This window comes from Oculina patagonica, chromosome 6, assembly GCF_052425735.1.
Source record: "Oculina patagonica isolate OP01 chromosome 6, crgOcupat, whole genome shotgun sequence".
NCBI classification, from domain to species: Eukaryota; Metazoa; Cnidaria; class Anthozoa; order Scleractinia; family Oculinidae; genus Oculina; species Oculina patagonica.
In genome coordinates, this window is record NC_135763.1 from 17,462,370 (window position 1) to 17,476,858 (window position 14,489).

At 37.9% G+C, this 14,489-nt stretch overlaps 1 protein-coding gene across 1 annotated transcript in view; it reads left to right on the forward strand.

Annotated features, from left to right (window-relative positions):
* Nucleotides 1–14,489, forward strand: part of LOC144657076 (telomerase protein component 1-like) — a 32,041-nt gene that overhangs the window by 8,092 nt on the left and 9,460 nt on the right. The window contains exons 7-28 of the mRNA XM_078517372.1: nt 543–624; nt 759–867; nt 1,329–1,513; nt 2,098–2,162; nt 2,978–3,148; nt 3,346–3,548; nt 3,964–4,114; nt 4,948–5,161; nt 5,820–5,897; nt 6,407–6,562; nt 7,203–7,233; nt 7,623–7,783; nt 8,606–8,753; nt 9,256–9,341; nt 9,591–9,680; nt 10,171–10,263; nt 10,753–10,885; nt 11,478–11,590; nt 12,051–12,245; nt 12,403–12,547; nt 13,061–13,199; nt 13,451–13,679. Coding sequence (XP_078373498.1) covers nt 543–624; nt 759–867; nt 1,329–1,513; nt 2,098–2,162; nt 2,978–3,148; nt 3,346–3,548; nt 3,964–4,114; nt 4,948–5,161; nt 5,820–5,897; nt 6,407–6,562; nt 7,203–7,233; nt 7,623–7,783; nt 8,606–8,753; nt 9,256–9,341; nt 9,591–9,680; nt 10,171–10,263; nt 10,753–10,885; nt 11,478–11,590; nt 12,051–12,245; nt 12,403–12,547; nt 13,061–13,199; nt 13,451–13,679 — 2,977 coding nt within the window. The remainder of the gene's footprint in view (nt 1–542; nt 625–758; nt 868–1,328; nt 1,514–2,097; nt 2,163–2,977; nt 3,149–3,345; nt 3,549–3,963; nt 4,115–4,947; nt 5,162–5,819; nt 5,898–6,406; nt 6,563–7,202; nt 7,234–7,622; nt 7,784–8,605; nt 8,754–9,255; nt 9,342–9,590; nt 9,681–10,170; nt 10,264–10,752; nt 10,886–11,477; nt 11,591–12,050; nt 12,246–12,402; nt 12,548–13,060; nt 13,200–13,450; nt 13,680–14,489) is intronic.

Below are 14,489 nucleotides of genomic sequence, written 5' to 3' on the forward strand. Positions count from 1 at the left end.
CCTAAGGTGTCCCCCGCGACCTTAAGTTCTCGATGTCAGTCGTTGAACTTCGTGCATACGCTTTAAATAAATGCATAATGATGAGCCTAAGGTGTCCCCCGCGACCTTAAGATTTGAAAATCAGAGGCAGAACTAAGATTTGCATAATTCACGTAGCGTTAATTATGCAAATGTGCCCAGTAGAAAATGCCCCATAACAGTGTGATGTCCCGCTGTCCCATCAATAAAATACGTCATTCTGTATTCCTTAAACATTTTCCTACAATGTTGTGCTATTCAGACAAATATAGCAGGGGGGTGCAACGAAATTCATTATGTCGGCCTCTTTTCAGCCTTGGCTCCTAGACTATTAAAACTAAGTGTTCTACAAATCAGGTATGGCAAATCGCACAGAACGACCAAAACGTACTCCACCTAACAAAATTATGGGCAGCCCTTTTTAGTCATAGAATTCTGGTTCCTTTTGACACTACACGGTAAGAAAAACTTGTTTTTACTTACCGAGGCTTAACGATCATTTTGTATTAATTATCCGTCTGCAGGCCATTTCAGCTCATAAGATTCATTGGAACTTCACCTTCCTCGACCAATGTGAGATCGCTACTGAGAAGTCTATGTCATCAGGTAACGCGGATAGTGTATCTACAAAAGCATTAATGAAGCTTCTATATCCAGTAACCATTTGGAAAAAAACAGCCCTTTATATCTTGAATGGCTTAAAACTCTTCTTGTGTACTTGTTTTACTCCACTACTGCAGATGTGTCTGGTGCTGAATGACTCATCAACTGTCATCACAGACAACTATGAGCGTCTGGTAGCAACATTTCGATCCCTTCTCCAAAGAGCCACTCCTGAAAAGCCATTCGGTAATGTCCAATTAGATTTTGAACAATTATTGTAAACATAATATAAAGTTTGTATTTTTTTGTGTGTAGAAAAAAGTTGTGAGGAAATAAAGTTGTTATGTCATGTTATGTCATGTTATGTCATATCATGTCATGTCATGTTATGTTAACATATGTTACATGCAGAAAGGGATATGTCGCAGAGACATGTTGCAGCGGCGTGTCAGTGTAACAGGAACAGAATGACAACACGAACACAAAAAATCATACATAGCGGAGACATGTTCCGGAGACACGTTTCCTGAAAAGTACCAGCACATACATTTTGTGTTTTGTATACACGTTGTAATTTTTTTCTCTACTATTTTTCTTGGGCCTTTCCCCTTCAGCATCATCGGTCGTTTTTGTATCTGGACCTTTATTTTCCTTTGTAATATCGTAATGCAACTGTTAAAGAAGGATATTTTTCAAACATCTCTCAGTTTTGTTTTTGGACTCCTTGGATCAACTGTCCGACCAGGATGATGGGCGTGCTCTAAGATGGCTGCCGACAAGTTTGCCCAAAAATGTTCACATCATCCTGAGCACGTTACCTAACACTGGGGGATGCCTTGCTGTCCTGAAAACTAAACTGAAACCAGAGAACAACGCTGACTTTTATCTTGAGGTACGTTGTCTAATAATAGCAAGGAAATGCGCCTTCAGTTATCCTTTCTTATTACTGAACAAAATGAAGTTATTGATCAAAATTAACCGGAGCCAGTGCAAACGTTTACATCAAAATGTGAACTCGTTCAAATTTGAATTTTAGCTTTTAATGATCCGAAGTTTTAAAATCCACTCATTTCACACATGTTGTTCAATTTGACAATTACTTTAACATGTACACCTTAAAAAAATTGTAATTATGTTAAATTAACACGACGCTAAAAGAAACAATGCCGAACAATGCCCAATCTTGGGAAAAGCATTCCTTAACAAGTATTGGCAAAACTATGAATTAAGAGAGTGATAAATGATCGTCGCAGTGAATTTCCAATTTACCCGGTTCGGGGGGGTCCCGGGTTGATCCCGTTGACCTTATTTTTTTTTTTTTTTTTTTTTTTTTTTTTTTTTTTCTTTTTTTTTTTCTTTTTTTCCCCCTTTTATTTAATAATTTTTTATTAATACTATGAATTAAATAATTAACAAAAACTAAAATAAACGGGTGGATAACAGTAGTAAATGCGTTTGCTTAATTGCTCTCAACAGGTTTCATCCCTAGAATTCAGTGATGCAGAAAACATTCTAGACACGAGATTGGAAAACGAGAAAAGGTATTCGTCTTAACTGATTTGATTTAATTATTCTACTCAAATCCTCTGAACTCCAAAAAACTCAAACGGTATCCAATAGTAATAAATGTCTTTTTAAATCCTAACTTTAGTTAACTATTATATTAATTTTATGCGCTGGCACATTTTGCAAAGTAACTCGAATGCTTGTGGCGTGGCACACAATCAAGTTAAAGCACAGCTGTTTGGGATCCCCATCCCGAACATCTGTAACCTATTTCTGTTTCCCGTTCAAGTCATACCATATTGTGGCTTTTTCGAAAACTTTTATCAAGTATCTATATATCTATTAGGTTTTTTTTTTCATGAGCAAACAGTCCTCCATTCAATACTCTATCATGTTTTTGTCAAGCCCAACATAGTGGAAGTTATGTTCTTTCTGTTTATTCCATTCTATGTAAGTCACTTTCTTTTCCATCGTTTTGGTTGAACCAGAAAATTTAGCATGGTCGTAAAAGCTGGAAGGCCTGGAATTGGTGAAAAAGATACAAAACGGTAAATGGAACACGAATTTTCATTTGGAACGTCCCACCGTAGCTCCCGGAAACTGTCTATTGGAATGAACCAAACAATTCTGTTTAATTTACGTCCCAACTGGCCGGGGGAATTTCTGGAAATTTTTGGTAAATGGTTTTGAAACATCTTCTACTTGACACCAAAGTAAATCACAAAGCATTTGGCTAGTTTTCAGTTTGGCTTAATCAAGTTCAAATCTTTACCTTTTTTAATACCTGTACCTAGGAGCACTCCCAGACTCTAGTTCTTAACTCATTTCCCTTTAAAATTAACTTACATAGGAAAATCACAGAAGAGCAAAGACTACAAGTATTGGAAACCTGCTCCAAGCCAACAGCTCTGTACATGAAGTTAGCTTGCGATACGGCTCTTCGATGGAAATCTTTTTCCCAGGACACACACAAAGAACTAAGACCCACAGCAACCGAACTTATCATACAGCTCTTCGAACGGTACGTGCATTCTTCTACGGGGACTTTATCATGGATTTGCTGAATATATTTTTAAATCGCCCAAATTTTTATTCTTGTCTGGAAAATGGCTAGATCAGAGCACTGAAACTGTTGAGCTGTTTCCGCGCTTATCCCGTAGAATTCCTTCGCACATCTTCGATTACTCTCCAAATGTTTTCTATTTAGTATTTATTCAGCTTAGTCACCAAGCATGGAGAACAGTTTGTACGTAGAGCCTTAGGTTACATAACAGCCTCCAAAACGGGTCTAACAAAGTCAGAACTAGAAGATGTTTTATCCTGTGATGATATCGTGCTCGCTGACGAGGTCTTCAAATATCACGTGCCTCCAATCAGAAGACTGCCTCCATTACTGTGGACACGACTAAGGAATGACCTAGGTAAGAACGATCTGCTCCGTAATTAAACTGAACTGCATGTGCATGCATCGATGATGGGCACTGAAAAGACAAAACATTTTTGGGAGATTTTTTTTTATGCACGAAACTTCTCATTGCACGTGGGTACCCATGAACATACGTCTCATCTCTTTTGTTAATAATCTAAGTATTGTTTCTAGTGGTCATTCACTTATCTTCGAGATAGCTTGATTCCAGGGAAACAAACTTTAAAAATAACATAACATGGTTAAAATTTACAACTGGCAGGAGGCAGGCCAGTGAACAAATCCAGCTAGTGGCAGGGTGGAGGGTTTGAATCCGTAACCTCTGGATTAGAACACCAGCGCCCTTAACCACTCGGCCACATTGCCTGCAGTTACTGTAATTGTAATACACTTGTTTTGACTTGTTGCAGGGAGTTATTTGGTCAAAGTAGCAGCGGACGGTCACGTGGTATACAAGTGGTATCACAGGTTGTTTCTGGAGGCAGCAAGGAGTTACTTTTTGAGTGATAAGCCTTTTACGGACTCGCTTCACAGAGATCTAGCGAACTACTTTAATGGCAGGTAAATAATCGTATTTACATAATTAAGGACCTCATATTATTACGTATAGAAGTTAATTCGGACAATAATTCTTTAACTAATGTCAGATAGGTTCCAGTGCAGTTTCGCAAAAAAAAGAAAAATTGGAAAATTTTGTATTTTTAACCCAACACCCTGTTCACCTCTTGAAACTATGAGTGGATGTCATCTTCAGGGGTTCTCTATCTTTACCCGGATGATCTTGCCAAACAGTGCAACCAAGTTTGAAAATTGTAAAAATAAAAACAAAGAATGAAAACGATTAAAATTTTGTACGTGGTTAAAATAACCGAACTCCCCCTCATTGCTTCACTGTAGTAATTTTCAAGACGGTAAACTTTAGTAAAGAATTTACGCACAAAATGGTTTTTGCTTTGTTCTTCAAGTCAGGTGTGTGGTGCTTGTAACTAATAGTATTTCGAGTCAGGTGTTTTCGGTTGTCAATCCTGAATCAATCAATCAATCAATCAATCAATCAATCAATCAATCAATCAATCAATCAGTCAACCAATCAACCAAACCAACCAATCAATCAATCAATCAATCAATCAATCAATCAATCAATCAATCAATCAATCAATCAATCAATCAATCAATCAATCAATCAAACAATCAATCAATCAATCAATCAATCAACCATCAATCAGTCAATCAATCAATCAATCAATCAACCAATCAGTCAGTGAATCAATCAATCAATCAATCAATCAATCAATCAATCAATGTTTTAGGCTATGTTGCGTGAATTGTATATCTATAAGAACGTATCGATGCCACTATTTTTGCGATTACTTGAATAATTTCCTCTACTGAAGGTGGGCACGGGAAGCAAAGCCATATACAGATAAGCAAGGCAACACAAGAAGCGCTCACAGAATGGTGGCAGACCAACCGCTGATATTAAGTACTGACGTCGACGATAAGATGGATTTGGGAGATGAAGAGGCGGGACCGAGATACAATTTGCGCAAATTAAGCGAGCTTCCTTATCATTTGATACGATCTGAGATGTGGTACGAATTTGTTGAGGTTTGTATTCTGAAGATTTTTTTTTCACAATGTGGTTGCAGGTACATGTAATAGGCCTTATGCTTGATAACATTTACGTCAGTTGTCCAAAATTCCTTTCAAGCCTCATCTACGCGAAATTCTTCTCAAGCTTCTGGAACCTTCATGCTCTTTTCACGGGCGTTTTCTTTTCATTTTTGCTACCTGGGGAATTCATTCGATCAGCGTGCGTAGGTGTTTGAGTGGAATTTGAATAATTGTGGTAAAAGAAATAAAAGAGGTTTTTTTATTTGTAACCAGAAAAAAGAAGTGTTCAGTCATGTTGCCATGTTCAAAAAGAGAGTGCGACATTTCTGTAATTTATTTCTACAGGTGTCCCTCGAAACCTTATTTTTACTTTTTTTCAAAGTTTATGTTTTTATCCCAAGAGTGGCCAACATCCACTTTCTCTTCATAAAATAAGCACATAATTCAACGTACAGTCCAGGCGAATTGAGATAATCTCCAAACTACTATTATTATGAAGTTAAGGAACCATTGAAAGTCTTGCTGTTACATGATTATATGTATCGTGTTTTCGAGTAGAATGTCCTGATGTATGGTGTATTTACTTGGTTTTATGTCGACATGCTTTGTAGCCCAATGTATATTTGTGAAGCATTTCATTTTTTTTTTCTAGATTGTCTGCCAGATTCCGTGGCTAATGGCAAAATGTAAGGCTGGCAAAGCATTCGAACTCACCCTAGAACTCTCTGAGGTAAGATCAAGAGAGCGATTGTATTCAGCCTGCTGTATATATTTTTTTATTATTTCAAGAACGCCTAACATTGCAAAAGTTTACTTTACAATGTTGAAAGGTAGGAAATCGATAAAAAGAAGACTAGAGGACACTAAGAACAAGTTACCTGATCTTTTGTGTGCCAGTTGGTACACAGATAACTTGATTTGCTCTATTCCAGTCCCTGAGTCTTAATGGATGAAGTCGAACAAGTAATCAATTACTACTTAATTTTATGGCTCATGTTATTCTTTCTCTAAGGACTATATATAAGGGGCTAGGCTTCGGACGTTTTCTTGCGTTTGAAATCGGTCACATGCTTTTGTTTCAGTTTATTGTAGATTTATCTGTTGTGGCCAAGAATGATTAAGAATTGCAATTAGTTCAAGTGAAATTACTTTAAAACCTCATATTTTATTGTGCTACATGTATGTCGTGATCTACTCTACCAATGTATCTCAATAGCCGCCATATTAATTTCACTGCAGGCTTCACTGAAGTGCACCAAAGACAAATCAGCCATTATCGAAGATGTTTATAGCTGCATTCGAGCCAATGCTCAACAGCTGAGACAGTTTCCTGAGCTAGTTCCCCAACTCTGTCTCAATGAGCCGTACGTCTCATACTGTCAAACCATGGCACAGGTAAGTTGCTTTAGTTTTACAGAGTTCCTTAGTCTTGCTTGGTGGTCATCCCTCATGCTCAAGCGACGCACAAGTGTCAAGTGGACTTTTTTTTGAGAATCTGTTTGTTACTGATGAAGCTGCCTCTTACAAATGACGTGAACTTGAGCTTTAGGTGCACAGTTTGCCGTTTTTCATGACATCTCTACCAGAACTTGACCAACGTTACAAGATAAGCCTTAAATAGGTGGCAAAATTGAAGAAAATCATCAAATACTGTCACGTATGTCCAGGATTGAACGCAGGTAATGTTTAATGAGTACTTCTTGTTTCTGCGCTTTTGACATTTCCATATTATTTCATATATGATATATTTTGTTTTTTGTGAACTTTTTTTATTAAGGATTTTTTTTTTTTGGGAAGCTTTTTTTAGCCTTAACCCGCAAAATATTAAAAATAGACTTTCTTTTGATGTTTGCCCAGTTCTCTCAAGCTAATACTTTCAAAAGAAATGTAGGGCGTTTAGTATTTTATTTGGCACCGAAAAGTTAAGCAATTAGTAACTTTTCTTTATATATAAAATAAGACGCCATTAATATTAATGTTTATCAGTTTGAAGTCAACCTGACAGCTTTTCTCTCTTTGCTTTTGCACAACGCAGAAATATTTAAAGACTACCAGCAGCTCTTCAGGTAAGAGAACATAAAAGTCACAGATACACTTCAAAAGTAGTTCTAAATTTGCAGTCAGCTCCCGTACATTTAAAGTGTTATACTGGTCTTGTCATCAGGCAAAGAGTGAAAATAAACATGTCACTCAAATCAGTCAAATGGACAGATTTTATACCAAATTGAAGCAAAATGATATGTCCTGGTTTTGCTGTTGTTAATTTTCTGGTTGTTGTTGTTTAACATGTAGTTTGAAACGACCTTTTAAGCAAAGCAGTGTATTTTCTCGAGATCGAGCGCTCATTGTCTGGTCCCTTCGGCTCAAACTTGAAGCTCACATCAAGACCAGAAGTCTCAAGGGCTCTGAAACAAAACACGATGCACTAATTGAATGTTGTTCATCTGGCCCCAAGGTAACAAGATCACTCTATGGCGAGACCTGACAAAGCTGGAATCTCGAAAGATTAACGTTGCATCATTTAAGCACCCGACAGCGGTGCGAAAATGCGTGTTTTCCAAAGGATGCAAATATCTTGCCACTTATGCTGCAGACGGGGTGTTACGTATTTTCATGGTAAGTGCTATGGATGACGTGAAAGCGTGTAACGTTTTTGCGACTGTTATGAGCTATGGATCTAACCAAAGGAACCAGTGAATCTCCAAACCTGGAGGCTAGCGAACGCCCACACGGTAGCTCCTGCTTTAGTATCGTGTAAAAAATATTAAAAACCATTCACACCACCAACAGATAACTGAAAGACTGAATTTTATACAGGGTTAAAGAAAGCTCGAACTTATTTTTTCATTTTCATTTGCTAAATTCAAAGTCAGTTAGCAACTTCTATGAAGGAAACAATTTAAAAACGTGTTTAACAAAATCGATTTTGGACGTACTTTAGCTTTGGCGTGAACGGCGTATTTATTTAATTCATCAAAATCAGTGTGTGTTGGTCACTGATGGTCTGAACATACCGAAAATTCTGTAGACACAAGTCAAAAGTCAAAACTTAAACTGCCTGCTAAAACCAATAGCTCAATGAAACCTATAACTAACAAACCTTTGTCATGTCTTGGCTTCACTAACAATAGGAGCCACTCACATAGCGGTGAAAATTTAATTGTCAACAAAGACCAACTTTTTTGTTACAAATTTTGTCCCCCCCCCCCCCCCCCCAAAAAAAAAAAAAAAAAAAAAAAAACTAAGACAAATGAAAAGCTTTTGGTTTCATTTACACCTCACTACAACTACCGAATCGGATTTTGCAGAAATGATAGTTCAAAAACTTTGAAATTGTCAAAAAATCTCTCATCCAGAACATTATAATCCGGTGATGAAGAATGAGTGTTTTATGTATTTTAGGACAGTCACCAGACTCTCACGGCTGTGTTTCTTTAGGTGGCAAGTGGCTACACCGTCATGACAAAACATTGTGACTGTCACGTGATATCGTTTCCTGCAAGCATCGACCAGTGTCATTGGGTCGCAGTCGCGGGCACAAAATCCATTGTCCGTTACGGCTTAGGCTCCGGTGGCAAACACGAAGGTAGGCTATTGGTGGTGAACTGATAAGACACTTCCAGTGTGCTTACACCAAGCTTAAGTTTTGACTTAAATAATCCAGCTAGGTTTAGGACTAAGGGTCTTCTTTATATCTTAAGAAGATTGTTTGACCAATTGGCTCATTAAGTTCATTATCGTTTAATATTTTAGTATTCACTCAGTAACTGTGATTACCTAGCTAACACAATGCTAACAAAATACCATTAATTTGCATCAAAATCACACAAGTAGTTAAATGTAAACTGATCGGATTGAATCCGAACGATTCAGTTATATCATGATTAATTAATGACATTAATGTTATCGATGCTTTCCCAACTTTTGCCAGGCATGAAAATAACACATAGGTGGCAAACTAAACAACAAATACAGGCTTTTCAGACGGAAGTGTTTTGTACGCTATTAGCAGCAGACGTGAAGTGTGCATACAATCGTTGCCTTTTCTTTTACAAAATAGAGTTTATAATACACCTGCTTTTTGTTAGGTACTATCCTGCAAGAGATAAAAGTTGACTGCGACATAGATGACAGAGCAAGCCTCGCTATCACCAAGAAAGGAAAAGTTTGGGAGGTAAGTCAAATGGAGAAAAAGAGATGGCAATAATACATGTGCTGTTACGTTTATCAGAAATCGTTGAGTAATTTCCTGAAAAGTGGTAAACCGATGGAAAATCGAAGTTTGTATTGGTTACAAAAAACGACAACGTTCACGAATATTACAGCATTTTGTAAACTTTCAGCTGTAGCTTTTAGCGGTGCAATGTCGTAATGACTCTGATAGTTTTACACAAGGAATTGCTTACGTTTGTTTTCATTGCAGATATTTCTAGCGACATCGCATGGCAAACTACGCTCGTACAGTACTTCACCGTCCTCTCATGGACAGCCTGTCCTGAAAGAAGAGCTACCAGTACGTATATAAGGGACTTGAAATGGGTCGATCACGAACTCCTTAAGTGAAATCCTGATACCTTACCTTTAAGTTTGTAACTCTGGTGTGTGAACCGTCATGATCAAATGAAAGACAAACTCTAAACTTTGGCACTTTCATACGTAAGGTGATTGACGTTGTCAGTAATGGTGGGATAACCCATGGCCAAACGGCTTTAAGGCTCTGGTCCCAAAGCACCAGGCTTCAAGCCTCCCCAAAAATGGCCTGCACACACGGCAAAATAATATCAGGGCTCAAAGAAACAAAACAATAGGGCTCCAGTCTCCACATCGAGCGTTTTAGGCTTCGCCACTGTATGCACTGGCTGTCATTTGTGCCACTAGTATCGTGAGATATTTGTGATAAGTGACAACTGATTGATTAAAATCGCAAACTTGTTAAACTGCTTTTTAAGCATAAAAACTAGAAGTATAGTGAAACACTAATAATGTTTTCTCTTTATTTATAGAGAAGACCAAAAGTTCTTACTATCTCACCAAATGGGAATTCACTCGCTTTTGGATCAGACAAGGTGTATTTATGGAGCCCTAAATCTCAAAAGGTAAATCAAAATACAGCCTTTTTAAAGTCGTACCGTTCTTGATGCTTGGATTTGTGGATGCATGTAAATTTAAAGGATTGATTTCATGGTAACACAAAACTGTTATGTGTTAGTTCGGAGCCTAAGCAACGTGCATGCAGTAGGCAAAAAAACGTGTTTTACCGTTTACACTTTGTTTTTAGGCTAAGAATGGCAAGTCTGAATACTGTACCGTAAAACATGTATTTACTCTTTGAATATTTCAACATTCCGAAGGTGGTATTGGTTCCTCCGTGTGGCAAGGTGCTTTGCACTCAATGCTTGGAATGGTGATTTGTGCAGTACGTGTATATATACTCTGTAGCTCAGCTCCAGTATTGTGAATAACAATTTAAACAGTGTATTTAAGAATCTAGGCTCAACTAGTATGGGCTGTTTTAGAAGTCTATTTAGTTTCAACTAGTGCGAAACAGTCTTTTCAATAAATGAATATTTTGTACCTTTCATTAGGATGTCAAAGTGTTCGAAACAGGCAAAAAGACGAATCCACAAATGGACAGAGCTACCTTGCGTTTCTCAAAAAATGGAGCGAAGCTTGGAGCAGTGCTATCAAATGGAACATACATTTGGAACACACAATCTGGTTAGTCAGTATGTATGTCTAAGCACAAAAACTACATGTAATGAAAAGAATTTGCATGGGCTAACGGGTGAAATACAGTATATGGCACAAATTTATCATCAATCAAAATAACCTTAGAGTTAGTCATGCAGTTTAAGAGATGAGCTGAAGTACTTGATTTCCATCAAAAAATGACATTTTACGATAAGTCTTGAAGAGAACAATAAGAGAATACAAACGTGTAAAAACTACGTCAACACGAAGGTAACTTTCACACCCACGGACAATCTTTTTTTTTCGTATTCTTTGCGTATAAACAATTGCAATCCATTCGAGTCTCGAAACATGCAAAATAGACGATTTTAGCTGATTGTTTAAAAAGGAAATTAAGATCAAGTACAACTGTTGCTCTTTCTTTATTATTTAAACGACAATTAGGTGAAAAAAAGCGTAGCAAATTGGCATGGCATGCATTACAGCACATAAAAATTGATCTGAAGAGTATGCTACATGTCATGATTTGACGCCAACCTTTTTTATTCTCTTGTTTTTCTTCCTGTTATCATTTAAATCATTCTAGCTTATAATACTCAAAGCGCCATCTTTGTTGCAGCAAAGCTACTTAGAACACTTGCCCTAAATTGTTTGGGCGTGGAATTTGTGGTGTTTTCTCCAGAGTTTGACTACATTGCATCTCAAGAGCTGAAAGACAAAGAGCACCTTCAGGTATATTCATTCGCTTGTACTTTGCTGATCGTTCTTTTTGCCTTTTCCTCGTAGCATAAACAACTTGAGGGACAGGATTGAGTAGGATTAGTTTAATTTTATAACACCTCATATCCAAATAAGCAGCCATTAAAATACACCTTAGATGTCCCAAGGGCAGATGGGCCTTTTCACTAGATAAATCATTTTCCTCTGGATAAGTGGTAGCAAGACCAACTACACTATCAAGTGTATATTAGATTATTCCATTGTGGTTCTGCACTGTGAGAGTTCTTGCTCAAAAACAGGGAGGGAATACTTGTCAGTCTCGACCTCTCAGACAAGTGACGGGATCTTGAGTGTAGAAAGCACTGCCGACTAGACCACTGTCTCTTCCAAACTGTGTTTGACTTGTGTATCGAGTAGCATGTGGTTTGAGTAGCAGTAACTGCAAAGCAGACTGCAACATTTTTTCTTAAAGGTGCTATGCATGGCTCCACCGTATGACAAAAGTCCAGAATGGGAAACACTGACTGGCCATTCTGGTGAAGTTAGGGACTGTTGTATTGGGAACAGAGAAAGCGGCCATCCCTTGATTGCCAGTGCATCAGATGACAACACAGTTCAACTGTGGGATACCAGGAACATGCCTTCCCCAAAAGTCGTAAAACTTCCGGTAAGTTGTTATAGTAAGGACCTCCGTTCAGAATTTCAGTTTCCATCAATTCCACAACTAAACTAAGTTCCTTAGTCTCTTTAGCGTGCTTGATATTAACCTATCGATGTCCCGTATGCCTAAACGCTCGCTCTTTACCTATTAATTTCTGTTTTAGAATCACAACCATTCTGTTCAAGAGTGTACGTTTTCAAGCGATGACAGATTAGCAGTAAGCTGCTCTGCAACTGAGACATGGGTGTGGCAAGCTCAACAGCCAGTCCATAGGCTTCACCGGTTGCACCCAGCTTCTGGTACTGGTGGTAAGACATCCAAGCCTGTTTTAATCCTGTAATGCTTGTTGTGTCGTAAAGAGACTAGAAGCAGCTGTCTAATTTAAGTTTATTGGTATTGAGAAATGTGTAGAAGTTGAAAGCAGAACTGAATCTCCGACGGGAATTAGGCCCATGGCCTTCTGAAAACGGCGGTCGGACGCTCTAACCACTGAGCTACATTGAGGCTCGTGGTGGGTTAGGACATTTTTACTGGATTATTATTTGACATGAACCTCGGATACCACTAACATCAACAATGTCGAAAGTAAACTCGGTGAATGAAAATAAAAAAGACAATTTCTGTTTTCATGAATTAACTGCACTGTTCATACTGTTCTAAAAGTGAAGAGTTTGCCAGCAATGTTGTTACGCTGATACAGTTTTGTTCAGTTAAACATATTTGCATTGAATCATAGACACAGCATACACTGGACTCTCAAGAAATGTTAGCATCCTCTTGAATGTTACGTTTTTAATCTGTTTCAAAAAATTTCTTTGTAGCAAGTGGTACCTGTCCTTGTTTCTCTGAAGACAGCGAGTTTGTATCAGTGTTTGTGGAGACAGGAGTTGACGTGTGGCACCTCAAGTCAGGACTTGATCCTCATGGATCAGACAGGAGCCTACTCATGGGAGCACATAGGTAAGATTTAGGAATGACCTTCGTTTGATTATTTTTGTTACCCTTTTTTATATCACGCATGTGATTTATTTGACTTATTAATACTCTCTGACTGCCTGACTGTCTGACTGACGCGGGACCAAGCGACCAAGCGACCGAGCGACTGAGCGACCGACTGACTTATCGACCGGCTGACTTAACGACCGAATTTAAAATTGATCAAGTGATTGATGAATTTATGTTTGATCGATTGATTTGTCATTGCAAAACAGAACTCTCACCTTACTTACTGTCCGTCACCTCTTCACCAAGTTTACATCTGATGGCCTGTACTGCTGCTTACACACCGAAAGTGAACCTAATACAGTCCGACTGTACCTTGCTGTCAACAAATACTCTCTAGAAAGATGGGCACATTATGCGCTCAAAGACCCGCCTCCAAGTGACTTAAATGATCAGGAACCCTTTGAGCAAAGATTTTCAGTTGACGAGGGGAATAAGGTAATAGAGATTCTTAACCAATTTACTGGTAAAGACATATGCAAACATTCATTAAATTCACGTTGACAATGAGACCATACAACAGGGAAGAAAAACAATTTTGCTGGACAAGTATTTGTCAAGTATTTTTGCCTGACGATGTTTCTTTATCATAACGAAAAAAGAGGGTCCCTTAGAGGTGGCTGGTAACGGTTTCCAGCACTTTCCAGCTCTTATATTTGACGGGTCAGTACTACAAATCTTAACCAGTTGATGCTACAATAATGGTATAAAATTAATGCCCAATGATTGTAAATATTTGTGATTATTTTCATGACGTCATTGTCTATAGCAAGTATACCGTAAACACCCTAATTGGAATGCTTATACTCAAAAACGAGCTCGATGACCCCATTTTATTATTGAACATTGACAGCATGAAGATACAATTTGCAAAGTTAAAAAAATTTACGAACCGTTTCAGAGCCACCTTAAATTTTCAATTTTTTAAGGTGGCCGAAACTTCGTAGAATTTTTTAACTGCAAAAATTCTTACATGCTAATCAATTTCAATAATAAAAAATGGGGTATCGAGCTTTTGAGTTATAACATAAACGAAATTAGGTTTAGTATGTTGCTATAGTAACCAGTGACGTCATGAAAATAATCACAACATATTCACCAATATTGGGATAATATACATATGTAGCAAATGATAAAGATTTGTATTACTGACCCGTCAAAGTAAGAGTGGAAAGTGCTGGAAACCGTTACCAGCCACCTTAAGTAGGCTTTCTCCAAAAATCGACTAATATCGCCTTTCGGCGGCAC